This window comes from Rhinolophus sinicus, linkage group LG15, assembly GCF_036562045.2.
Source record: "Rhinolophus sinicus isolate RSC01 linkage group LG15, ASM3656204v1, whole genome shotgun sequence".
Classification (NCBI taxonomy): Eukaryota; Metazoa; Chordata; class Mammalia; order Chiroptera; family Rhinolophidae; genus Rhinolophus; species Rhinolophus sinicus.
This window is the reverse complement of record NC_133764.1, coordinates 25,592,890-25,618,801: the sequence shown is the minus strand read 5'-3', so window position 1 is coordinate 25,618,801 and position 25,912 is coordinate 25,592,890. Positions and strand designations below refer to the sequence as shown.

At 43.3% G+C, this 25,912-nt stretch overlaps 1 protein-coding gene across 3 annotated transcripts in view; it reads left to right on the top strand.

The window, feature by feature from the left end:
• Window positions 1-25,105, top strand: part of YPEL2 (yippee like 2) — a 58,081-nt gene extending 32,976 nt beyond the window's left edge. For 2 of the 3 annotated variants that reach the window (XM_019736355.2, XM_074320472.1), the window contains exons 3-5: window positions 14,922-14,965; window positions 16,010-16,118; window positions 20,365-25,105. In XM_019736355.2, the coding sequence (XP_019591914.1) occupies window positions 14,922-14,965; window positions 16,010-16,118; window positions 20,365-20,454 (243 nt within the window). In that variant the 3' untranslated portion in view covers window positions 20,455-25,105. Of the gene's footprint in view, window positions 1-2,645; window positions 2,807-14,921; window positions 14,966-16,009; window positions 16,119-20,364 lie in introns of all 3 variants that reach the window. The other variant, XR_012492313.1, reaches the window with a different exon arrangement.
• The last annotated feature ends 807 nt before the right edge of the window (window positions 25,106-25,912 follow it).

The window sequence follows — 25,912 nt, the reverse complement described above, 5'->3', positions numbered from 1 at the left end:
CTGTCCCTACCATCCACTATCAACCATGTAGCCCTTTCCACTCCCTGGAGGCCCAAAGGCTGGTTTTGACTAACATTTGTTTGAAAAAGGAAACAATTCTTTGGAGACATTCTTCTAATAATGATGACAATAGTTATCATTTTACCAAACGTTTACTAAATGCCAGGCACTGTACTGGGTACTTTTTAAAAATTTGACTCACATCTTTTGCCTCATACCAACCCAGAGAGAATTTCGGTTAGGACCTCTAAGTATTCTACCACATGGTCTAGTTCTTGCTCTGAATTAGCAGAGGAACCCAGCCCAGTCCCCTTTCCTGGTCCTTCCCAGGCTGTCTGCCTGGCTCCTAAATCTCTGTGTGACTCCCTGTTCCTGGGGTTTTGCACTTGGACCAAACATGGAACCCCAGATTTCCTCTGGATCTGTAGGGTTTTTTTGTTTTTTTAAAGTAGCATTTCCTGACCCATAGAGCCATGGCAAACGAGATGGAATGGAAGAAGAGCACAGGTGATCCTCAGCAGGGGCAGAAGAAAAGTTATTCTTTCTTAAGATGTTTACTGATTAACTCCCTTTGCTCCTAAAACCAGAAAGAAGAGTCAGCAGGGCTCAGAACCCTAATTAAATTGTGGTCCAACTGGGTCAGGAGGAGTGACCCTGTGCAGTGGCCTTTTTTTTTAATAGATATGTGTGCCCAGCTGACTAGAGCAGAGTTCTGCGCACTGAGGGCGAGATTCCAGGTCTCCCCCTCCCCCAGAGGGGAGTTAGAGCTCCTGTGAAGCACATGTCTGCCTATTCAGTCCCTTCCTCCCTGGCCCTCTGGCTGGGCTCCTGCTGGTGTTAAGTTGCCCCAAATACCCAGTCTCTTATTTCACATCCTCAGGCAAAGAGCCCATAGCCAAGGTGCCCTTTCAGCTTAGCTTTCCCATCCCTGCTCACTGACAGATAAGCTTCTAAGAAGAGGGAAGAGGGAGGGTAGAGAGGTGGGTAAAACCTGGAGCAGACCCCTTTGTCCCTTTGTCATGGGGCACAGTGGGTCCTACAGCTCCCCAGCATTGCGTTTGACTGGGATGGTGGCTAGCTGCCTGGCCCCAGTCCTTGATTGGCAGGTGGAACTCCACTTGGCGGTGAGCCACAATTGGACATACGCTTAGGCTTTACCTTAGGGTAGAAATTGGAGTTTGCAAGTGTCAAGAGACAAGGAAACTCTGTATTCAGCGTGTGGGCTGGGAGAATGCAGGGGCTCCTGAGCCAGGCTCTGTTTCTGCATAATCTGCCATGGCTATGCCAGACTCCCTGTCCAGACTTCGCAGGGATGTTTCATTCCTTGGGCTGGGTGGAAATGAGACGTGAGTGCTGCTGTGAGTCAGGAGGGGGAAGGAACCAGTGGACACAGTGTTCTCGCGCCTGGGTGGACCAGCCACAGCCCAGGCTGGGCCCCTGCACAGCGAGGTGAACCCTTTCTCCTCTCTTTAGCCAATCCATATTTTGAGTAACCAATTTACTGCTGGATGAACTGGTTTTAATTTACCTTTCTGAAGTGTATAAGTGCTTAAAATAAAAATGGGAGTGACCAGGAAGTTTGTACAGTTAGCTCTGCCAGTCTCACTGCTTTGGGGAACAAATTTCTTCCTCTTCTCCTCTCTTTCCTACCACTTGCAACCAAAGCAAACACTAGGAACCTGGTTATAGGGATTATTATGTTGTGTGGGTGCAGTTAGTCGATATTCCAAACAATCTCAGGTAATTTCCCCAAGAAGAGGTCCCCAGCCACGGCCTCCAAAGATAACTCTGTAGATGGTGGCAAAGTGACAGAACCAGGCCTCTGTGTATAGGCTGGTACCCAGAATATATGTCTCGAGTGTCCAGAGGCTATTTTAAAATGTGTACATAAAGGTAGCGATTAAATGTTTGTCTTGGAATAAGGCTGGCCTCTGCATTCTCCCAGGAGCCCTTGCGTAGGAATGATGATTAAAAATAGATCTGAGTAGCACTTCCTGCTTGGCAGATGGCTGATAGCAAACGCTAGGGCTTGCAGCTGACCTTTCCTTTCTGAAATATGCTCTGTGTTTCCATGATGCTAATTGAGTCCCTCTCTAGACCTAATCAAAGAGCTGGCTGAAAAAAAAAAAAAGAAAATAAATTTTAAAATCCATGGCTCGCTGTCCTGGCTGGGCTTAGTTCATGGAGCAACTTGAAAGTGCTGGAATTTGCATGGAAACACCCACTCTGTGGTCCAACTGGCTGGTCCTTGTTTAAAAACGAACAAGTTATGCTTTCAAATTTGCTGTCCAGTGCTGTTAAGGATCCCACACCCTCTCCACCCCCATCAGTAAGGAAAGATTAGTGGATAGGGGAGTAATAAGAGTGCCCTGTGTTTAGACGTGTGCACAATAGACAATGCTCACATTCTCTTAAACAAAGTAGATGTCCAAAAGGGGCAGGGGCTGCTTGAGATTGGCTTCTAGGAATGGCTCTATCCCCATTGGCTGTTGCCTTTTCTCACTTATAAAGCACGATACTACTTGAGACAATGCCTTGAGACGGCATCGAACTATGGAAGATACAAGATACCATTGTTTCTATTATTATACGTAGCAAACGTCTAGGGACTGCTAACTTTTCATTGAGCTATTATCCTCCCCTAGGAAGGAGATGAGGCTATGCACAGGCTGGGCTGAGTCCTCAAGCTTCTTCAACCTCACTTCCTGCCCAAGGAGAGACCCCTGCTCTGTCACCCAGTGCCCACCTAGAGTGCTCTCCTCTCCAGTCCCATCCATGTTCTCAAAATTCTTCTAACATCCATAAGGTATTATAGCAACATACATTGTTTTGTACGTCTTTTATGTATTGTAGTCTCGTTTTCTAGTTGGCTAGATTGTAAGCACCTCCTAGGCAGGGCTAACTTGCAGTATTCTCCAAGGTGCCCAGCTAAGTCTGGGACAGAGCTGCTCATTAAATATTCCTTGATTTATAATTATGGAGGCACCAGATTCCTTTATACTCGTATGACCACATCACACGATTCTGAGCCATACCCTCTCTATTGGCCATTAGATCACCCCCCTCAATCTTTTGGTATCATAGACTATTTTAATGTGACACAAAACTTTTTTCTCTGGGAAATGATTTTTCCAGGGCCTGATATTTCACAATGTGCCTGAGACTTTTACACTGGCCAGGGGAGAAGGTTGAGCACCAGAGTATGTGAAAGGGAATTAAGTCTCTATGTCTTGAGGATGAGAGTCTCAGTGAGAAATTAGCAGAAGATAGATCAGCTGATGAGTAGAAAAGACCCTTTATGCAGATTAACAGGAAGTTTAAAAACACAAGGGAAGAGGTCTACCTCTGAGTCAGAAATGTTTGTTTAATATGCGAGGCGTTATTCTCTCTTGAGAATATGGACTCACAAAATGTTCACCCTTGTTAAGAGACCTTCCTCAACCCCCTCATTTCACAGATGATGCAACTCCCGGCTGAGAAGATCAGGGATCTGCCCAAGGACGTCATACTAGTTGGAGGCAGATGATCTAGCCTCGCCTGGCAGGGCTGGGAGTGTTCAGGCTGGTTATTCTGACCCAGTCATATTCTGTTTCTAGAGGGAGTACCGACCATCACCAGTGCCCAGCTTTGACGCTTTGGCAAGTACTCTGTGCTCAAATCTTTCTAACATTTACAAGCTCATGTCTCTTTCATAAGCGCTCTTTGGCTGTGATTTCTTCAAGCCCCACCACGACCCTTACTACTGTGACCCTTTTAGGTAACATCATCTCTCCCTTCATAACTCTGCTCCTAAACCCAGTCCCTAGGGATTTGTGAATACAGAGGTTAAATGTAAATATATGCTAATATGCTCTTGGGAGGAAAGCCTGATGCTGGACAACTGCCACAGAAGGGAAAACACAGTAATCAACCTACTTTAGTTTGTATGTGCAACCTCAAGCTCAATTGTTTAAGTAAGGCCTTATGCTTTGATGAGCATTTCCATGAGAGGAAAGTGTTTAGGGAAAACCTAGTATGAAATGAAAAACCAGGTTTAGAAGACAGTGGTGAACTTGGTGAGGGTAAAGCCATGCCATATATGGAAAATTTGAAGGAACTGGTAGAAGAAAGGGTACTACCATTTACTGAGGGCCCATTAGACTCCAGGCACTGTACTTTCTGTGAAGTGGGCATTATCCCATTTGGCAGATGAGGAACTTGAGACCAAAGAGGTGGACATATCCAAGAACACACAGTAGAGAAAGAGCCAGAACTGGGAATTGAATCCATTTCATCCAACTGCATAGTTCTTTCATTATACCATGCTACTAAACTGGGAGAAGTTTAGCCCACAGAAGGAAACTTTGATGTGGACATGATAACAGCATTAAAGCTGTAACCTGAGGTGTTATTTGGCATCAAAGGATGTAAAGAGGGAGCATTCAGGGAGCTCTCAGGAGACAAAGTTCATTCAGCTCATGTAAGGAATTTTGCTACTGTCAGAACAACTGGCAGTGGAATGGGCTTCCTCCGGAGGTAGTGGTTTCCTATCCCTGAAAGTATTTAAGCAGAGGTTTGGTAGAAATGTGGACACAAGCCATGTATCAGGTGAGTGGTTGGCCTTTGGGGCTCCTTCAAATCCCTGTGGCCTATGGAATTAAAACTGGATAGTCATGTGCATATTTTATTTTGAGATTCTCCACTACACTCTACTGTATGATAGTCTTGCAGACTGCAATTAGTTAAGTATTTCTCTTTTTACAAACTCCCCAAGCATTCTTCTGGGTTCTCTACTCAGTCTCGGTCATAAATTTCAGGTGGTGCCAAGGACAGAAAGGATTTTAAGGGGCTTCTTTGCTTTTAATATTTTTTCCCCATGGGTTGTGAAATGAGAATCATTCATTCAGTAATGAGCTAGAAAAGCTGTTTTTAGGCTGGGATATGGAGAACATCCCTTGGTGGTCCTCAGTCAGCCTTAAACATTGTAGGTTTACAAATTTAATTTTATCCTGTCACTCAAGAGTAACCAAGCTCTGGTGAAGTGATTCCCCTAACAACTCACAGGAAGCTAATTCGTAGACCAGAATTCTAATTCATTAATTTACAGTGGAACAGATAATTCTGAAAGCTGGGACTGTATGTTATCTTCCTTGAAGGTAAACCCACTTGAGCGAGAGAATTAGATTTAGGCAGTTGCTAAGTAAATATAGAATCAGAGTAAAGGAAGTTGACCAGCCTAAGAGATTTTCATCAGTTCTGATGGCTTGATCCATCCTTCTTCATCAAAGAGACAGATTTTCCACGTGAACACACTCTAGAAAAATCTTGGGACTTGGAGTTAAAACCCATAGGTTTAAATTCTGGCCTTGACTTTTACTTACAAGCTGTGTAAAAGTGAGCAAGCAAGTCATTTGAGCCGCCCTGGGCTTCAGTTTCCTCCTCTGTTGTTTTGGAGGTTGATTCAGTTAATATACCAGGGGTGCCGAAAAGAATGCATACACATGACTTATAGTCATCTTTTGTTGTCGGTGTATGTTGAGTATTACAATTTTAATACAGTTTTTTTCCTTTCTTAAAATGTGTATACATTTTTTTTTGTCACCCTCTGTATGTGAAAGTGTCATGTACATTTTGGGGTACTACATATGTGTCGGTATTAGTCTAACTCTGTTAGGCTCCTTTCTTTTAGGAAGTCACTTAGACAACAAACACCCTTGTTATCCCATCTTCATTCTCCCCTAGACTTTGGGGCCAGACTGCCTAGGTCTCTGTCATATATTGGTTGTTTGACCCTGGACACATGTCTTAACCTCTCTCTGCCTTACTTTTCTCATCTGTAAAATGGGGAAGATGATTGCACCTACCTCATTAGATTGTTGAGAGGATTAAATGACTTGGCTTATATAAAACGATTTGAATCCTGCCTGGCATTTAGTAAGCACTATATAAATGTGAGCCATTATGGTTTTTTCCCCCCACAATTTCCAATTTAATAAGCCACCTCAATCTCATCTATAAACGCTCTCCAATTTCACTGTAGGCATTGCTTGTTAGAAAACATTTTAAAAGCAATCTTTTCCATAGCTTAGTCTTGGAGGGAAGCCTGCCTTTTCTGGCCTTTTTGCCTGGATTGGTTGCAGGGAAAACTTACTTTGAGAGTCTGTAGGTTTTGCCCACTGATTTCACAGGCATCTTTTGTAGTGTAAGGACATTTTCATTTGCCAATGCCCAGTTGATTTTATAAACAGAAATGTAGATTAAAACATAAATCTCATAAATTGGCAATTGTCCTTCCTAGGTATATTAGCTTGCACTATCTTTTTAACCTCAGCAGCTCATAATGAATTGTTTTTAAAGGCCTCATGGCTTTGAGAGAAATTTGAGCTCTATTATTTCAGCCCTCTTAAAGTTTTAGTTTTATATTTGAATTAAACAGAAAGGGCCCAGCTAATGACAGCTGGTCGCCATTACATCCTGATTCTACCACCTCTGCTCTCTAACTCAGAAACCAGTCTCCCTATACAGAGGGTGACATGTAGGGCTTTCTTCTCCAGAGTATGGGGCTTGTATGATTGTGGGAATCCCCTGCTCTTTATCCTTCTCAAGAGGCATGTTTTCCATGCCTTTTCTATGGAGAGCAAGGAGGGAATGCAGGATGTTGAGAGCTGGCAGCATCTGTTTTCCCACTAGCTGCATGTTTACGTTGGCACTTACTGTCCTGACCATTTGCCACAGACTAGAGAGCCTTATCTACTCTTGGTTCATCAGAGACCAACCACACAGCCCCAAGCCACATCTGAGGCCCTTGGACAGCTGGGAGAGGTGTGGGAGAGGAGCTGTGGAGGTCTGTAGCTAGAGGGGCGGGTTTGGAAGAGAGTCAGGGGAAGCTCTAGTCAGACAACCCAGCCCTTCCAGGCTAGTCATGCAATTCCCATTTTAAATCCTGAAAGCCTGTGGTGGTGTCAAAGGAAACAAACATTTATTAAATGCTTTTGATGAGCCAGGTACTGTGCTTTGTGTTCAGGCACTCATTTAACAATCACAATATCCTTTGGAGGAGGGCATTATGGAATAGGCATTATGTTTCTCCCTTTTGTAGGTGGGACCCTGAGGCCCAGAAAGACGAAGTAACTTGCCCAAGGTTACACAACTAGCAAGGGCTGGATCCAAGGCCTCCCTAGCTCCAAAGCCCTCATCCTTTCCACTAAACATCAGGCAGGCGTGAAACCACGAGGGAGGAGACCTTGCAGGATCTTTCTCTATTTCATTTCTCTGTTCTAGGTCCGTCCCTGAAAGTAGTCATGTAGGCCAATAAGGAAGGTAAATTTAAAAGGTCTGATCAATAAATAACTTAGATCTGAGAATCTCCCCCTTTCAGCAATAAAATGTGGCTCTCATGCCCCTCACACACTTTGTTTTGGACGTTCCATTCCTTATAACGTGTATGTTCCCATGCCCTTGGAATTTTATGACTCCGCACAGCAGATATTTCCTCCTTTAGAGCCAGTCTCTTCCCTGCCCCTCCCTCCATCTGTTTTAGGGAATGTGAGGGTGAATTGAGACCTACCAAAGTTCAAAGCCATGGGAAGAGGACTGTAGGAGGCCGGCCATACTTCTGCCCCAGGCAGCACACATGGCTTTTTACCCCATTCAGTTTCTAGACAGATTCCTGAAAGCTTTGCATAAACCATAAACACATACAGATGGCTTTGTCCTTTTCTAGTCTTTCCTGGTGACCTGTGTCCTAGTGTGGAAGTCATACAGAGTCAGGAAATTCTTCCCTTATAATTAACCCAAGTCTCCTATTTCCATCTAAGTCCATTTCCTCTTGCCCTTATTGCAAAGAAGATGGAAGAAATCCCCTTTATTCATCTTTCCTCTTAGCTAAATGTTCAGTTTCCTTTTCAAGTTGCCCTCGGGTTCTAATCCTGGAAGTTTTCATAATTTTCGTTGTTCTTTATTATCACTCTTTCCGCTTTCTCCATATGCTTCCTCAAGGTGAAATACAAACAGGGTCCAGTATTATTTTGCTTGTGTTTCAGCTCTTGGGAATGGAGCCTGTAGCTTACTTTGCCCTAAATAGGAAACTCTACCATGTCTAACCATGGAGAAAAGAATGAGAAAGGAAAAAGGACTGGCCTGACCCTCCCCAGCCTAATGTCAGTTCTGCTGAGGAGGGAGTGTTTAGCCGACACCCCAAGGGCAGGGGTTTTGCTAACCCTCTTTTGTATCTCTCTACCTAATACTTCTGCAGCCTTTCACTGAGATGATATGTAGTATAGTATATCGTGCCTTGAGCAAATCGACACGTAGAAAGTAGATGTGTGGTTGCCAGGATTTAGGGGCAGAGGAAATGGAAGGTGACTAGTAATGATGTGAGATTTCTTTGGGGTATGAAAATGTTCTAGAATTAGATAGTGGTGATGGTTGCACAACCTTGTGAATAAACCAAGAGCCACTGAATTGTATACTTTAAAAGGGTGACTTTTATAGTACTGTGAATTACATGTCAATGAAAAAAAACCTCAACTTGCTGTTTGTACCAAGTTATTTTATAGCTATATAATAAAACAAGTTCTAACAACAACAACAACAACAACATTTATATAATGTCTTGAAGTTTAGGAAGCACTTTCTTTTATACACATTATCTCATCTATTTCGTATACAAATCTGGTGTGAGTGTGAATACTATTTTATTGTGCCCACTTTACAGATTAGGAAATTGAGCCTTAGAGAAGTTCAGTGCTTGCTCAAATTAGTCACATAGCTAGTATATGGCAAAACCAGGACTCAAACTCTGGCAGTCTGCCTTTTTGAAGCCCATGTGATTAAAATTGTGTGGATTGTAGGTTGTAGAAACAAGCACCAAGTACTTTAAAGGAGTCACAGAATATTATAACTGGAAGGGATCAATCCTATTCCTCCATTTTTATAGGACATTGAGTTACAAAGAGTGGAAGACTTGCCTTTTGTCATAATAGTAGAGAAAGGGGAGAACAGCATCACCGAAGAAAAGGACGTTGACGAACCGAGTAAATTATAATAGAATCAGCCTTTTCATCTCTCTTCTCCAGGCTCCCGAACAGGTCAAAGAGGAAAGATAGGGAGCTGACCTTTTAAATCGGCACTTCACTTGCCTTGTTTTACGTACTATTCTCAACAACCCCGTGAGATACAGGCATGGTTTCCATCTACAGATATAAAAGATGTGGAAGCTGAGAGAAGCCCAATAATTCTCCCAAGGTCAAGTAGCTAGTAAGTTGAAGTTATAAAACCAGAACCTGATCCTGAATTTCTGGTGCCAGGACTAGGTCCTCTTATCATATTACAGCTGTGTAGGCAGGTGGACATCTGTTTCCCTCATCTCTCTGTGCACCTCCTGAGGCACATACTATGTTGATAATGGCTGACCTTCCCAGTGAGAGGAAGGGGCCTGTGTTTGAGGGGTTGTGCTTCATGCCTGAAGGATTTCATGCCTGTGTCTTTCAAAGAATAGGTCTCCAGGGCGAAGACCTGTGCCTGTCACCAAGGGGAATGAACCTACATGTTTGCTCTGTTGCCACCTCCCCCCAAAAGTATTCATTTTTCAATGGCCCTCCTACTTTTAAAAGGAATTGCTGTCATCCAGACTTTCAGAGGGGCCAGAAATCAGTGGTTTTGGTTACTAAACAGGAAACTCAAAGCCCTTTCCGTTCCTTTGAGCTGGCTGGAAGGGCTGGGCCTGAAATGATTACTTTCCTTTAAAAGGACAGAAGAAAAGTTTTGTGTAATTTAAAAAATAACAAAAACCTTTTCCTGGAGCCCTGAACACCAGCCTTGGTTAACACACAACACGGAAAAGAGCTGCTTTGTTACCTGGCAGTAATGACAGCAAACAAATGTGTCTGACCGTCTGTTTGGGATCTCCTGGGCTGAGGTTCTGTTTGCTTCGTGCTAATGGGTTCCTTAACCTCCTTTCAGTCTCCCCACCTTTGGTACCATTCTCACTCAAGGGAGTCAGGCCGTGCCTGGTTGTGCCAGGCTGGGCTGGGCCCCACAGGATACAGTGACCCAGCCGGGGCTATTCGTGTCTGTGTCTATTTGCAAGATGCCTGTTGTTCTCAGTCGCTGTTTTTCCCATCATAACTGTTGACTTGGCAGGAGCCCAGTGTGAAAGCCATGGGGGAAGAGCTTCCAGAGTCCTGCCCCAGGATATTCAGCTGTCCCTGAGTGCCAGGCTGAGCAAATAGGTTCATAGACACTGTTGCTCAGGGGTTCCTGCATAGATGCTGCCACTAAGACGTCCTTGCTTGGGTTCGGCAGCCTTTGCAGAGTGTGGACCTCTGCCAGCACACTGTCGGAGAACAGGCCTGGAGGAACCCCGGTGGCTCCGTGAGGCGCCTCTGGGCCTGGCTGGCGTTGCTCGTCTCTGCCGTCTGTCCTCCCCTACCCCCACTCTCTAGGAATTCTAATCCGTCAGGCGAGAGAAAATTACTCATAGGCCCTACTCTGGAACCCCCAAAGCAGTGGCCTCCAAACTTTCAAAATCAGTAAAACGTTTGAGCATATTATATACTCCTAATATATGTATACTTATAAATAGTATACGTGTGCTGCTATGTAATATGTACATTATAAACATAGATAAGAAACATTTAATGATTGATGTAATTTTTAAGGATGGAAGAAAAATAAAACAATTAATAAATTTGTTTTTAGTCTTATTTTATTGAAGGTATACGAATATGTTCTTTTTCAAAAAAAAAACGCCACAAACCTTGCTTATCACTTTCTCATACAGTAATTCAAAGGTGTGCCCCAAAGAAAGTGCATTTCAGTCCTTCGTTATAACCGTTTCCTTTTCTGAAAACCTCCTTACAAGGAAAGGTCGGTTCAGACAGGACATGAGCATCTTTGTGCTTACAAAAATCATGACTCCCCATTTTCCACCCCTTCCTCCAGTTACACAAAGGTTTTTGCTGAATTTTGCAGTTGCTCTTGCAAATTTTTCAGAAAAGTGGTTTTTAACAAGACTTCAAATCCCCCTGAAACTCTTTGTTTGGAATTCTTTTAAATAGATTAGGAAATTATTTACAACTCCTAATTGTACAAATATAGGGGTACAGTGTACAGACATGGGAAATTTTAGAGATGGCTTATTTTTAAAAATTTTATTGGATTAAAAAAAAATCATTTCTAATTTTACACAGTAAAATTCACTCTTTGGTATAGGGTCCTGTGAGTTTTGACAAATACCTGGTCTTGTAACCACCCCTTCAATCAAGATAACGGAACAGTTCTATTGCCCCTGTTACCCCTTTGTAGTCAAATTCCCCCCACACCCATAACCTGTGGCAACCACTGATCTTGTTAGCTTCATGTATTTCATTCAGACTCATCCATGTTGTTATGTGTATTGATAGTTTGTTCATTTTTATTACAGAGTACTGCTATATGGATGTACCAGTTTATTTATCCAGTCACCAATTGAGAAACATTTAGGTTGTTTCCAGTTTTGGACAATTATGACTAAAGCTGCTAAAAAACATTCTCATACAGGTTTTGTGTAAACATAGATTTTTGTTTTCATTTCCCTTGGCAAAATGAAACTGCCAAACTCTTGTCCAAAGTGGCTGTGCTGTTCTGTAATGTAGGAGAATTCCAGTTGCTAATTCCAGCACTTAGTTTTGTCAGTTAAAAGAAAAAAAATTAATGATTCTAATACGTGTGTAGCGCTATCTTATTGTGTTTTTGATTTGCATTTCCTCTAATGACTAGCAATATTAAGCATCTTTTCATGGGCCTGTGTCTAAGAAATCTTTTTTTTTTCCTCCCCCATCCCCCAAACCCCCTCCTATCTAGCAACCATCAGTTTTTTCTCTGCATCTCTGAGACTGTTTCTGTTTTGTTCGCTCATTTATTCTGTTCTTTAGATTCCACATATAATGAGATTGCATGGTATTTGTCTTTCACAATCTGACTTATTTCGCTTAGCATAATGTTCTCTAGGTCCATCCATATCATTGCAAATGGTAAGATTTCATTCTTTTTTATGACAGAGTAATACTCCATTGTGTAAATGTACCACACTTTGTTTATCCAGTCGTCTACTGATGGGCATTTCGGTTGTTTCCATTGTGAATAATGCTGCAATAAACATAGGGGTATATATATTTTTTCAAATTAGTGTTTTTAAGAAATCTTTTCTAATATAAGGTCACAAAGATTTTTATCCTGCATTTTCTTCTGTCATCTATTTTGAATTAATTTTTGTACAGGCATATCCATTTTAAACTGCAAAGATCATATAAAATGAAAATAATACCAAATTCCAGTTCTCTCCATAGCATAAGTTTCTTTTGAAAAGGAATTATATTCCCATTCCCTGTTAAAGTGTCATCTTTACTTTGAAGGGACAGATTTAGTATGTTTTATTTATTTATTGGAAAATACTGCAAAGTAGCCTGCTATCTGCTACTTTTTACCACAAAGGCCAGCTACTTGAGATTGCTCATCTTTTTGCAAAAGACAAATGCATAATTTATCTTGCCATCTTTAAGTACTTTGATGTAAGTGAACCTCTTTGTGGTACTTGATCCCAATACAAACAACTACAAGGATCCTACTGTTTAAAGATCCTGTTTTTATAAGATCAGTGTCATTACTGACATCCTATAGCATAGAAACAACAGGATACATGATGTGCTAAAAGCAAAGGCAGAAGGGTCCCCCCACACACACACAGTGAGGGCCCCATACTTCCTTCTAGATACCTGTACACACATGACACAGACTAGCTCAGGAAAGATCCCAGTGGCAGTCCATGTAGTATGACTGTTAGATAAAATTTCTAGTATTTTTTCCTACCCTGGAGGATTGCCTTGTTTATCTTCTGGGGATACTGCTGCCCTGGAAAATCTTCCAGTGCTGCCTCTCTCCCTGCATTCGCAGTTGTGCCTAGCAGATAATAGATGGCCTGTGAGTATCTGAGAAATAAGTGGGTTGCTTTATGTTGTCATTTTCCTGTCCGCTTTCTTCTAGAATTTGTTTTCCCGTAGCCATCTTCTTCTAAGCTCTGAATTTAAAGGTCTTGATAAAAGTTTCTTACAGGATGACACTCCCAATTAGCCATAATTTAGGACCATGGAATCAGAAGAGAATATAGTTTTGGAGCTGGAAGGGGACTTGGAAGTCAGCTGGTCCAAATTCCTTCTTAAAATCAAAGAACAGAAATGAACAGACAGGGAGTGAGAGGAGTCCAGAACCCAAGTGCCAATGGGTACCCCTTCCTGGGAAGGTCAGGGAAAGCCTTACGATGGAGAAGAAGCTGAGCTGAGACTTAGGATTGGTCCAGTGAAAGATCCTCCCCATCTGAGTGAACATAGTGGGCAAAGTTGGTGAAATGCAGGAACTGCATGTGGTTTGGCCTGACTAGAGCAAAGGACACAGTGGGAAAGTAGCAAGAGAAGAGACTGCAGAGGTTGGTGGGGCCAGATGGTGAAGCTTCTGCTACACTGGCAGTGCTTGGGTGTCTTTGTGCTCCCAGGTTGAGCTGTCAGGTTGGCCAAATCTATGATTTGCGTCGCTGGGACATTGTCTTATCCAAACACTTGGCAGGGACTTCCAGGTCCCAAGTTTTGAAGCTGTGACACTCGTATTCATGCTCAATTTTAGTCTGGGAGCTCCCATGTTCCCAAGGGATGTTTCAAGACCCAAAGGGAAAGAGAAAGTGCTGGTTTAGGATTGAGCAGCAACTGGGGAACATCTGGAGCCACACCTGGCGCGAAGGCTTCTGGTGCATATGTATGTTGGAGGCAACCAACATTCTAGCTGCCCCAAAGGCAGTTTTTCCTCAAGTCAAGAATTTTGCCTTTCTCTTCGGCTGGTGACACTGATACCTAAAGTCCTGTGCTTCTCACAATGACTGTCTTGTGTGCAGTGATCTGTGTCCCGTCTGGTTCTCTCCTACCCTCTGGTCATCTGTTAACCAATCACCCCCGGATTTCTCCAGCTATTGAATAACAGAGGTCATGGGAGAGCCCTTTATTTGTTTGTTTGTTTTTCAGAGTGGTTTTCAGAGCAGACTAGGATTTTTCATTCAGGGTACAATTGTCAGATCACATTAAAAATGCAGGCAGCAATGCAGAACACGGCTGGCTCATGTCAGCCAGACATTTCAGTGTAACCAGAGGAGGAAACCACGGATAGGGGCTGTGTTAATGGAAGTAGATGCCAAATTGCATGGCAAGCTCTGGCTCCTGTTTCTCCTCTTCCCTGCCACCCTCCAGCCGGAAGAAAGAAGCTCATATTTAAGCTTGAAGTTAAAATGGGATTGCTGCTTAATGAGCATTCCTGTGATCTAGCGATCAAGTTGCTTACACCTCAAAGGAGAGCTCCCATTTAGGAGGGTTGTAACTGTCATGGCAGTTAAGATCTACAAGGCAAGACAAGTGAGAAGGTGGGTTTGGTGGTTTATTCTTACCTCGGGGATTCTTTGCTGTCTTCTGCAGGATTGGACCCTGCAGGGCAAGCAAAGGTGCTGGCAGTGGTTTCCATACCTTAGACAACTCAAGGAAAGCTATGGCCAGCACAGATAACCGAAATCAAGTGGGTCTAGGAAAGGCCAATGTGGATTAATGATCTCAGGTGGATTCATTATATCAGACCATGTAAGGAGGGAAGAAATTTTTAATGATGCTGTGGGGTTTGGGCTTTTCATATCTTCTCACCTGGGCTGGTGAAAACAGTCCCAAGTGTGGGCTGGCCCTGACGCTGTAGCTCTGTTTATTCTGCCTTCTCCTCCCGCTATGCCAACTGCCAGCTGGACTATTAACTGGCTTACTGTTTTCTTTTTGTTGTGTCAGTCCTGGAAGATCATGATTGTTGTGATTTGGGGCTGGTTTCCCGAGTGGGTGAGTGAAATGGACATCTAACTATCGATTTGTTTTCTTGCATTTCAGTCGTTCCAAGGAAGTCAAGGACGAGCATACCTCTTTAACTCAGTGTGAGTGTCTCTGAATAGTACATCCACTGTTTGGTGCAAATATTAAGGGGTGGGGGAAAAAATAACCCTCAAAGATAATTCAACAATGGACCCTGTCCTCTGTGCCACAAGAAATAAAAAACAAAAAACAAAAAGCATAGAGCATTACTCTGTACAAATGGTAGCTGGTTACCTTTGGGGAATTTTTTTTTTTTTTTTGGAAGCATCTTTGGCTCAAAATTAATATATTCATTACCCCCAGTAGGTATATCAGAGGGCTGTGGTCTCATAGGGAAGAGGCTGATGTGCTTCTGAGAGCCAAACATGAGGTCTTCTAACCAGGTGTGCAATATGTTGTTGGGATAGAGACAGCGGGTGAACAGAAGATACCAACATCTGCTGAAGGACCTAAGGCTGGAGGGAAGGCCCAGTAAGGGGAGAGTCTTCATCCCTTCCTGCAGACGCACATGCTACCACAGCCCTCAGTCGTTACGTGGGCACATCATGTATAGCCTCTTCTCTGGGAAAGGAAGGTGAAGCTCACACAAGCCTGATGACCTGTGAAAATAACAATCTGGCACGTTTGGCTTGAGACAGTGCCTGCTCTGTGGAGGAGGATAGTGTATTTGATACCCAGGGCTCACTCAGCCTTGATCAGGACGAGCCTGGCCCGCCATGTTTGCCATCTCCGGCGGCATCCAGTCTTCAGTAAGCTCTGAGGCTGGATGGGCTCGTGGCTGGACTTCACAGTGTGGTTGTCAGTTTGTTCCCTTATATCACAAGCTTAAAAGCATTTTTTAGAAAAATTCCAACCAGAGTCTCAACCATAACGACTATGTTTAGTAGACTCATTAAATCAGACCTGAAATTCACTTCAGTAGAGATTTCCCACCTTTTGGGGATTGTAACTGATTTCAGTGGTAGAGGATGCCCTCCTCGGTGTTGGCTTCCCTTGAGGCAGCCATGCTCGGTTAATTTTCTGCTGGAAGCTCAGCTTGAACAACTGATGAACATGTGACTAACTACTCTCTCTCTCTCTCTCTCTCTCTCTGTCCCTTGGCATAGAGTTAATGTGGGCTGCGGGCCTGCAGAAGAGCGAGTGTTGCTAACAGGACTGCATGCAGTCGCAGACATTTACTGTGAAAACTGCAAAACCACTCTGGGCTGGAAATATGTAAGTACTGAGGAATCTGGTTGATGGAGAGCAGGCCATGAAGGGGACAGCTGAGAGCCTCACAGTAGAAGAAAGCTTTCTGTGGCCTGGGGGGATTGTCTTAGACCAGGACGGGAAACTGAGCTCAAAGGGCACTTCCTGGCACACTCTGTTTGCCACACTCATTCTTCCCCTTTCACTGATAGTTCCCTCTTCCTACTCATTCCTTCACACCCACCCCTGAGATACATACCCTTTTTACCTTTTAATGTAGTAAATCATAGTAATAGCACATAGCATTTCCTGACAGCTTACCATATTCTAGACATGCGTTATTTTATTTGCTCTTCACGGCATCCCTAGAGAATCGGTCATATTTTAATCCTTATTTTATGGATGAGGAAATTGAGGATTAGGGAGGTTAATACCATGTTTCCCCGAAAATAAGACCTACCCTGAAAATAAGTCCCAGTGAAGATCATCAGCCAGACAGACGCATTTAGTACGTTATGATGATGTTCCAGAAGAAGATGACATGACTGTATTGGAATAAATGTAGATTGTTATACATGAAAAAATCAGACATCCCCTGAAAATACGCCCTAATGCGTCTTTTGAAGCAAAAATTAATATAAGACCTGGTCTTATTTTCGGGGAAATACAGTATAAGAACAGTCTTATTTTCGGGGAAACATGGTAGTATGTCTAATGCTATCTAGCCATTATGTGGCTAAACCAGGATAGAGTCCAGGGAATGGTCTGGCTGCAGAGCCCATGCCCTGTAATGCTCCCATAAATGTCCCCAGAACATTTCAGGTCCCTGGCACTGTGCTAGGCGTCCTCAAACATTGTTAATTACTGTCCACTGTCAGACATAGTCATGGCTGGACTTTCCCAACTGGACGGTCATACCTTCATTGCTTAGCTCAACAAATATTTATCACATCTTGGTACCTAGGAGAGTGCGTCCTCTGCCAGGGTAGGAGGAGGTATACATGTTCACTGAAAATAAACTCGTACTATTGTTACTGCTGTTATTATTATTGGAAGCTCTTTCCACAGTGCTTGTCTTTGCCCTCTCTGTCATTATGGGAATATTGAAAAATGAACCTTCCCGTCTCTGGGAGGGCATTTTATTTCATATAAAAAGCCTCACGGCCGGCCCAGTGGCTCAGGCGGTTAGAGCTCCGTGCTCCTAACACCGAAGGCTGCTGGTTCGATTCCCACATGGGCCAGTGGGCTCTCAACCCCAAGGTTGCCGGTTGGACTCCTCGATTCCCGCAAGGGATGGTGGGCTCCGCCCCCTGCCACTAACAACGGAAACTGGACCTGGAGCTGAGCTGCGCCCTCCACAACTAAGATTGAAAGGACAACAACTTGACTTGGAAAAAGTCCTGGAAGTACACACTGTTCCCCAATAAAGTCCTGTTCCCCTTCCCCAATATAAAAGAAATATTTTAGAGAGCCTCAAATTCCCTGTCCTGTCAGTTGCCTAGGGTCAGTGTGGGGCTGGCTCATATAGACCTGCATTAGTTCGCTTCAGAAGGAGCCTGAAGGAGTAGTCGAAACTGCTGGCGGAGTGATAATGCTGTGTCAGTGTAGGTTTGTTGACTGTCACAAATGCACCATTCTGCAGGACTTTGATAGTGGGGGAGGTTGTTTATGTGGGAGCAGGGAGTGTAGGGGAAACCTCTGTGCCTTCTGCTCCTTTTTGATGTGATCTAAAACTGCTCTAAAAATATGAAATCTATTTTTAAAATGATGTTGAGCAATGGAAGCCAGGCATAAAAATATGCTTCCATTTAAATAAAGTTCAAAATAGTGCAGATCTGAAAAACTGCCGCAGGTGGAGTCTGCAGTGGAGCAGCAGCACTGCCTTTAGAGTCCATCTTGTACGTCTCCCTTGACGTGTTCAGGATGAGAAAGAAGAAAAACCTAGACATTGTGATTCATGATGCGAGCGTGGTTTAGCCAGCGCTCCCTGTGGCGGCCTTGGCTGTTCCTCGTGGGAGAAACTGGCCTTGGCCATTCTGTTCCTTCTGTACGGCCACTGGTCCCCTCTGGGTGATCTGGGGGCCACAGTTCTGGTGTTGATGATCCAGAAATGTCCTGCCCCTTCTGTTTCCTAACCTCTTGGTTATCTTACTCCTTTGAGGATGTGTTGGATTACAGACAGAAGATAAATCTGAGTTGATTGGTTTTACTCCTTAAAATAATTCATTCCTTTGACAAAGCTTTATTGAAAGCCTTTGTGCTGGATACAAAAGCGAAGAGATCCAGTCCTTGCCCTCAGGGTGTGTACAGTCATGACACCAAGGAGGAAAAGACACAGGTAAACAGACAAAACAGTTTGACAAGTATAGTGATAATAATGGGACAATGGAGAGACATCTATCTCCCCAAATGTTTATTTATTGCTCACCTCTTATGGGCCACGCCCAGTGCTCAGATCTTTCATTGCATGATTTCTTCTGACCCTCACAATAAGCCTGCGAAGTGTCTATAATTAACCCAATTTGGAAAGTTTATAATTTTGTAAATTGTAAATGGTTAAGTGATGCTTCTGATACTAGGAAGCAGAAGTGGGATTCACTCTGGGGTGTTGTAAACTCCAGATGGTAGTACTCTGTCCACTGGAGTCCAGTTGTGACGTTTTGCAAATGCCCTGTGGCTTGAGGGCTGTTGATTTTTTTCTTTTGTTTTCTTTTCTTCTTTTTGTTGTTGAATAGAGATACAGTCTCACTTTCTTAGTTTTGTTTTTATTTCCTCTCTCCTACCCTGAACACAACTACTATGGAACAATGGGTCTTATTCCTGACCCACATTCTCTGCTGTATACACACCTCTTATACACACATACAACACCCACTCACTGGGGAATAATGAAGTGTCAGGGAAATTACTGCTGAGTCCTCAGCTCTTGTGTGTCTGTGGTGTATTTGCTCATTCTCTCTTTGGTGCCTGCCGCTCCCTTCTCCACTGTGTGTAACTCCATCGTGTGTAACGATTCTTCTCTCAACAAGAGACTCAAATCTGAACTCCTGTTCTGAAACCCAAAGCCCCTGAGCTCTAGTACAGAAGATATAGTTCATATAAATGCTGCCCAGAACCTATCGACTATAGGATTTAGTTACTTATATGGGGACTCAGGAGGAAGAGCTGATGTCCACTGCTTCTGTACAACCAGCTTAGCCATCTAATGATTCTGATAATGCACCAAGATGTTTTGATGTATCTGTCTGCTAGTAAAATAGCCCTTTTATCCTACACCTACACAGGACTTCTTTCTGTGAAGCTCATTATAAGCTGGGAAGGTCCCCCACAATGCAAGTTTAGGATGGTCACCTGCCAGGTGCTTTGTATTGAGCTTTCCCTCTGGAGGCCTGGCAGCGGGCTGGGGCTCGAGGGCTGCCAGATTCTTCAGCCTGGAGTGCAAATAGCTCCTGCCTCCCTAGAGAAAGGCAGTGAAGGAAAAACAGACTTCACACATTTGACAGAGAAACAGCAAGATAAGAAATTAAAAGAAGACCTGTCGGGCACCACAGTACTTTTGCTCCCTGAGTGTCTTTTTCTCTAAACTTACCAAAGTACAGTTTAAAATTATGACTCAGAGATTTTATGGATACACCATAGGACAGATTTCTGGTAAGTGTCAGAAACCGAGTTCCCCTAGGACAAAAGCTATATATGTGCATTCATTCTTTCAGCAGTTGAAGACCTATTTTGTGCCAAGTGGTCTTCTAGGCATTAGGGATACCGCAATGAGCAAAACAAATGAAAATCTCTGCCTTCCATGAAATTTATACTGTAGTAGTGGGAGACACAGTACACAAAATAGATAACCAAGTTATATTGTATGTCTGAAAGCTGTAAGTGCTGTGGAGACAAAGCAGGAAAAGGGGAGAGGGATTGCTGCAGTTATGATTTTAAGTAGAGTAATTGGGAAAGACTTCACTGAGATAGTGACATTTGGACAAAGACTTGAATGAGCAAAGACCCTAAAGAAACTCTACTGGAAATATTGAGAAAATGTTTAGAATATTTAAATTCACAATACTTAAATTCTGTACATACTGAGAAAGTTCTAGTGTTGCCTGAGTGCTATAGTGAATTGAAAGGGACAGCGTGTGCTTGTGTGGTGGGAATTCTCTCAGTGCTTCCGTGGTCCTGGTGCCTGTCATTGGCCCCACTTTTGCTCATTTGCTACCAAAGTCACCTGCTTGTTTTTTGGTCATTCAGTGTCTTCTCTCTTCCTTGTGTTTCCTAGGAACATGCCTTTGAAAGCAGCCAGAAATATAAAGAAGGAAAATACATCATTGAGCTAGCACACATGATCAAGGACAATGGCTGGGACTGATCGGAGAATAGCCACCCAACCCAGTGTCCACGTGAATGCCATCCAACTGAACATTCTACCCAAGCGTGAGAGAGTGACTGAACACTTGGTTCCATCCATTTAGGGGCCTTGCCATCTGGGGCATTCTCCCACCCTGACGCCGTCTCTCTGGTGACCGGCCTCTAAATCGCTGTCCCTCTGTCTCTTTGCTTTGTATCTGTTTGTGAGTTGATCCTGGCTTCTCTCTCTGTTCTAGTGTTGGCTGGAAAGAAAACAACAAAAAGAACAGACGACTCACCGCATGGCGGCAGCCCACCTTGATGAGCAAGAGCTGCCTGATGGCCTCTTGTCAGGAGAGCAGTGGCACAGCACAGGGGTGTGAGGAAGAGGGAAAGGGGGGGACCTCGAGGGTGCTGGGGGTGGGCAGGGGATGGGAGGGTAGAGGTAGGAACAAAATTGTGCTGCTCCTGGAAGACCTGGGAACTTTAGGCTTGAAATAACCAACTTGTCTAAAAGGACAAAGAGAAAAAAAATACCTCATGACTGCATTCTCTCTGATCAGAAGCTTCTCTGTTCCTGACACCAAATGTGCCAGGCTAGCATGTGAGCACAAGAAGTGGCCCTAATTCTAGCTGGCAGGGCAGTAGCCTGGTTCTCCTGGGCTGAGTTGGGGGCTTATCTTGGCAGCAGTGAGTAACTTGGGGAAGAGCCCAGATGGGTTTTGATGACTCTGATGCCTCACTGCTCCTCTCATCACCTTCTTTGTCTGTTCAGCCCCTGTAGGTGAGAGGAGAGGGGACTGCCGTTTGCAATGAGTGCAAGATCCAAACACCCCAAAGGCTTTGACTAGGAACCAAGTAAAATCAGTAATTGGGGAGAAAGGGAACAAAGGGGGCTGCAGTTTGGGAGCTCCTGCAGAAATGGCTCCAATATTGGGCCAGAAGAAAACAAGTAGAACCAGTTAGCGTTTCTGACTGTCTGACCTTTCCCCCTGACCCTCACTAAGAAATGAGCATTGTGGCAAGGTAGGGGTGGGGGTGGGGGAATGGCAGGAGTAGTTTAGATTTGAACCATTACAGGTTAGTTGCATCGTTCCTCTTTGGTATGCAATAGCTTCAGTGAGATCAGCAATTATTTGTACGTAGAGTTTTGGGTGTTTTTCTCCAGTTCTATCATTGTAGATTGTGGAAGACAAAGTCCCGAGGTTGGCTGGTAGCTTCCTCATGCCCCTCGCTGTTTTCCTTGGACTTGAATGTTATGCATGGAGGGGAAAAACGATCCGAGTGGTCCAGCAGTGGGGAGGGCTTAATTTGATGTCACACCTCAAGTTACAAATTCTAATATTACCCCTGGAATCCCCACTTCCCGACCCAAAGTTTGTTATATTTGGGGAAGTGGAGAACAAACCCTTGTAAGGCTCATGAGAGAGAAGAGTTCGTTACATTTAATCAACACTGTGAAGCCTGTTCTACAGCGATTCAGCCAGTACGCGGTGCACAACCGAAACTCATCTAAGTGAGTTAATTTCATTGCTGAGACGGAAAATATTATTGTTCAGATATGAGTAGGTTATGTAAGGTAATTCTCAGTATCTCACTCTCCAAGTAGGCTGACCCTAGAGGAATATTCACCTTAAAAGTCACAAAAGTCTTGGAGATAAGAATCTGTAAAATTGATTAACCAAGATTCAAGCAGCCAACCCAGGACATTTTCAGAATTGAACCAAATTCCCATAGGGAATGAGTCCATGTGGAGATGTCTTTTTGTGTCTCTGTGTGCTGATTGCAGACTGGGGGACCTGAGATGGGCATGGTCCTGGCCTGGCAGTGGAATGGTGGATAGCAGCACTGACAGGAGGCAGGGTAGCTCCAGATTCAGCAGTAGACTGCCTCTGTAAAACGGAAGGATTCTTAGAAGTTGAATTGCGTTCCCAAAGGCTTCTTGCCCACATCTTTCGGTGCTTTACTAGGTAGTCCTGGGAAATTAAGTTTTTCTCCCCATATAACTAAAAAGTAGACTGAGGTTCAGAAAAAGTATTTCATTTCTGCTCCCAGAGAAACAGCTCCTCTGGCTCCCAGGCACTCCCAGGCCCAAGATCTAAATAAAAAATGTTTTCAACTTTCACATTCCTAAGCTGGCTTGCCAGCACAGAAGTCATAGGTTTCCCTCTCTATCCCTCCTGAGGGTAGTGGCCTTTGTTTATGGATTTTGATTAGCCCCTTTGCTCAGGGACTGTCCTGGCTATTGATACTCCTTTCCATAAAAAGAAAATGGGGATTATTAAACACAGGTAGGTGTTCTGTCTAAAAATGGAATGTGGTGACCTAGAAACCAGACATGGGGTGCCCTAGGATTTTCAGTGGGCAGAAGGGACCGATGTGTCCCTTGGGGATGGGGTCTCTGTTGCACGGACCAGAGCAGGCTCCAATGAGACCCTGATTTTGGATTTTTTTTTCAGTTACTATCCATTGAGCATCCAGTGGGTGCGTGGTGCCATACTTGATGCGAGAGATCTGAGTAAAATATCGGTTTTACCATAACTACAGGGGGAAAAAACCCAACTCATTAGATTTCCCTTTGTGTCAATGAAACCAAAAGTGCTTCTTACAACTTTTAACTCCATTCATGGCTTGTCTATCTAATGTCTAGTAGTATTGGAGAGACCACAACTGAGCAATGGAGATGCATCAACTTATGGCCTCAGTCAGTTCATTTTTTAATTTCCTCACCAAATTATTGACTCAGAGCATAACCAAAGACCTCATCCATTTACCCTCCGTAGGTTCAGGGAATTGGAATTTGATGTAAAACTTAGGCGAGGTACAGGGAATAGGAAAGGGGAAAGGGAGAAGTGAGAAAGGCATGGAGTTTATACCTCAGCCAGCAGCTGTCTTCATTTTCCACTGAAGTCCAGCCGCAGGCTCTCTAGTTCCATCTCCCCTGTGCCACCCAATGTCGTGTGGCCTTGGTGGCTCTGGATTACACCCCATCCCCCATCCCACCCTTGGTATTGGTCTCAGGCTGCTGATGGGCTGATTTGACATGAATCAAATACAGCCAAAGTTGATGCTCACAGACTGTCAGCTGGACCTGACCGAGAACTGCCCCAACTCCTGTGACAGTAAGATCATGGAAATAGGATAGAATGAAACTTTACTGGTGGATCGGTGAAAAAGAAGTGTCCCCTTTATAAAAAGATTTTCAAGTGGATATATATAAAAGAAACAGTTGCTTGTGAAATATACTTTTGTAAATAATATTTAATTTTTTAAATAATATATTTGGTGCTGTTTTCTCAGATCCCCTGAGAGCACTTTTTATTTTCATTTTTAAATTCTATGGTTTCCTCTGCATTTCTTGAAGTATATTTTAAGGGAAACAGTGATCACCAATGAACTCTTTTTTAAAAATAGATTTCCTCACTTTTGTCTGGATGGAGGCAATAGAGCAATGCCTCTGTATTTTTCCCAAAGGAGCAGACTCATTACCAGGTTGAGAACTGAAATGTTTTCTTGCACCAGTACTTGCTAGAAAAGAAAATAAACAAAATCAAATAAATTTAGTAACAACTTAGAGTGAATGATCTTGTTGGAAGACTTTCCAACAAATTAGAATCTTGAGAGAGAGAGAGAGAGAGAGAGAGAGAGAGAGAGAGAGAGAGAGAGAGAGAGTGTGTGCGTGTGCAAAAAGCACTTTGGATTGTGCCTCCTGTTTTCTTTTTTATTGGGGACACTACACCTACAGTTTACACCTTGGTCACATAGGTTTTTCTTCACTTTTTCTCTGGTAGTGGTTTTGTTTCTGAGTGGACCAACAGCACAAACCACGAGGATTTTGTTTTCCTGAGCATGGAGCTGTTGCCAGCTTGTTCTTCTTTCTTTGTGTGATCAACTTCTACAGACTGTAAAGGAAAACTGTTGTTTGTAAAGATCAAGCAGAGTCAAATCTGTGTTTCTGAGATGTGTGTGGTGTACTCATCACATATGCCAGGGCGCCAGTTGTTGTAGAAGCCACATCATGTAAAACACGGACTGGCTTGGGTCAAGAGAACATAAATCAAATAATATACATACTTTATTGGTAAACAGCTATTTCTTTTTTTAAGGTCAAACTGCCTCAGGTTCAGTAAGAGGCTGAGAAATCAAATGTTGAACACAATCAACTTATATATTTTAAAAAAGAATCCACCTCAAATGAGAAACCATGCTAGTGTTCTAGGTAGAGGAAAGAGATGATTAATTTTTAAAATTAAAATACAACCATGAAATCTGCCAGTAATGAAAGGCAAAGCCAAGGTGAGACAAGTTATTCTCATTTTACCAAATTCTATCTGCCCATATGTTTTTGTATAACATTTTGGTGAAAGTGAGAGTTAGTTCCCTTTTCCAACCTGCAGAGACTATCTTTCAATACAGAATTTATGCTTGTGTTTACAAAGTGTATTTGTTGGGTTTGGGTTTTGTTACTTTCTATTGTTTGTCTTTTTGTTGTTGGTGGCATTTTTCAGGTCACTTTGCTTCAATAACAAAGATAATTATTTTCAAATAATTTGTCTTCACCTTTTCCTGTATTTGTACATAGTGACTCAGTATTAGAAAAAAGTGCATTGTTTCTCTCCTATTTCCAATCTGTGTTGGTGCTCATTTGAGAAAATAAAGTTTTCAAATATTAATTCTTTGGAGGGCTCATTTTTTATTTATTTAAAGATTTTTATTAAAAACAAAAAGCTAACATACAATATTACATGAGTTTCAGGGGTGCACCATAGTTCAACATTATACACTTAAAGAAGTGATCACTATGATAAGTCCAGCAACCATCTGACATCGTACTATACTATCACAATATTATTGACTATAGGGGTGGACAGGTGGCTCAGTTCAGAATGTGAACTCGGCGCAATGGGCTGCTGGTTCAATTCCCACATGGGCCAGCCAGCTGAACCCTCCACAACTAGAATGAAGTCAATGAGCTGCCACTCAGCTCCCAGGTGGCCAGATGGCTCGGTTGGTTGGAGTGCAAACCACGCCAGTTCCACTCCTTGACTCCCACAAGGGATGGTGGGCTGCACCCCCTGCAACTAAGATTGAACATGACACCTTGAGCTCCCAGATGGCTCAGTTGGTTGGAGCACATCCTCTCAACCACAAGGTTGCTGGTTTGATCTAAGGGATGGTGGGCTGCGCCCCCTACAACTAAAGGCAACTGGATCTGGAGCTGAGCTGCGCCCTCCACAACTAAGATTGAAAGGACAACTTGACTTGGAAAAAGTCCCGCAAGTACACACTGTTCCCCAATAAAGTCCTGTTCCCCTTCTCCAATAAAATCTTTAAAAAAAAGAAAAAAACAACATTGACTATATTCCTCATGCTGTACATTACATCCCCATGACTTATTTGTTTTATACCTGGAAATTTGAACCTCTTATTCCCCTTCACCTTAACCCCCTTTTTAACACTTTGTAAGCGGGCATTTTCCC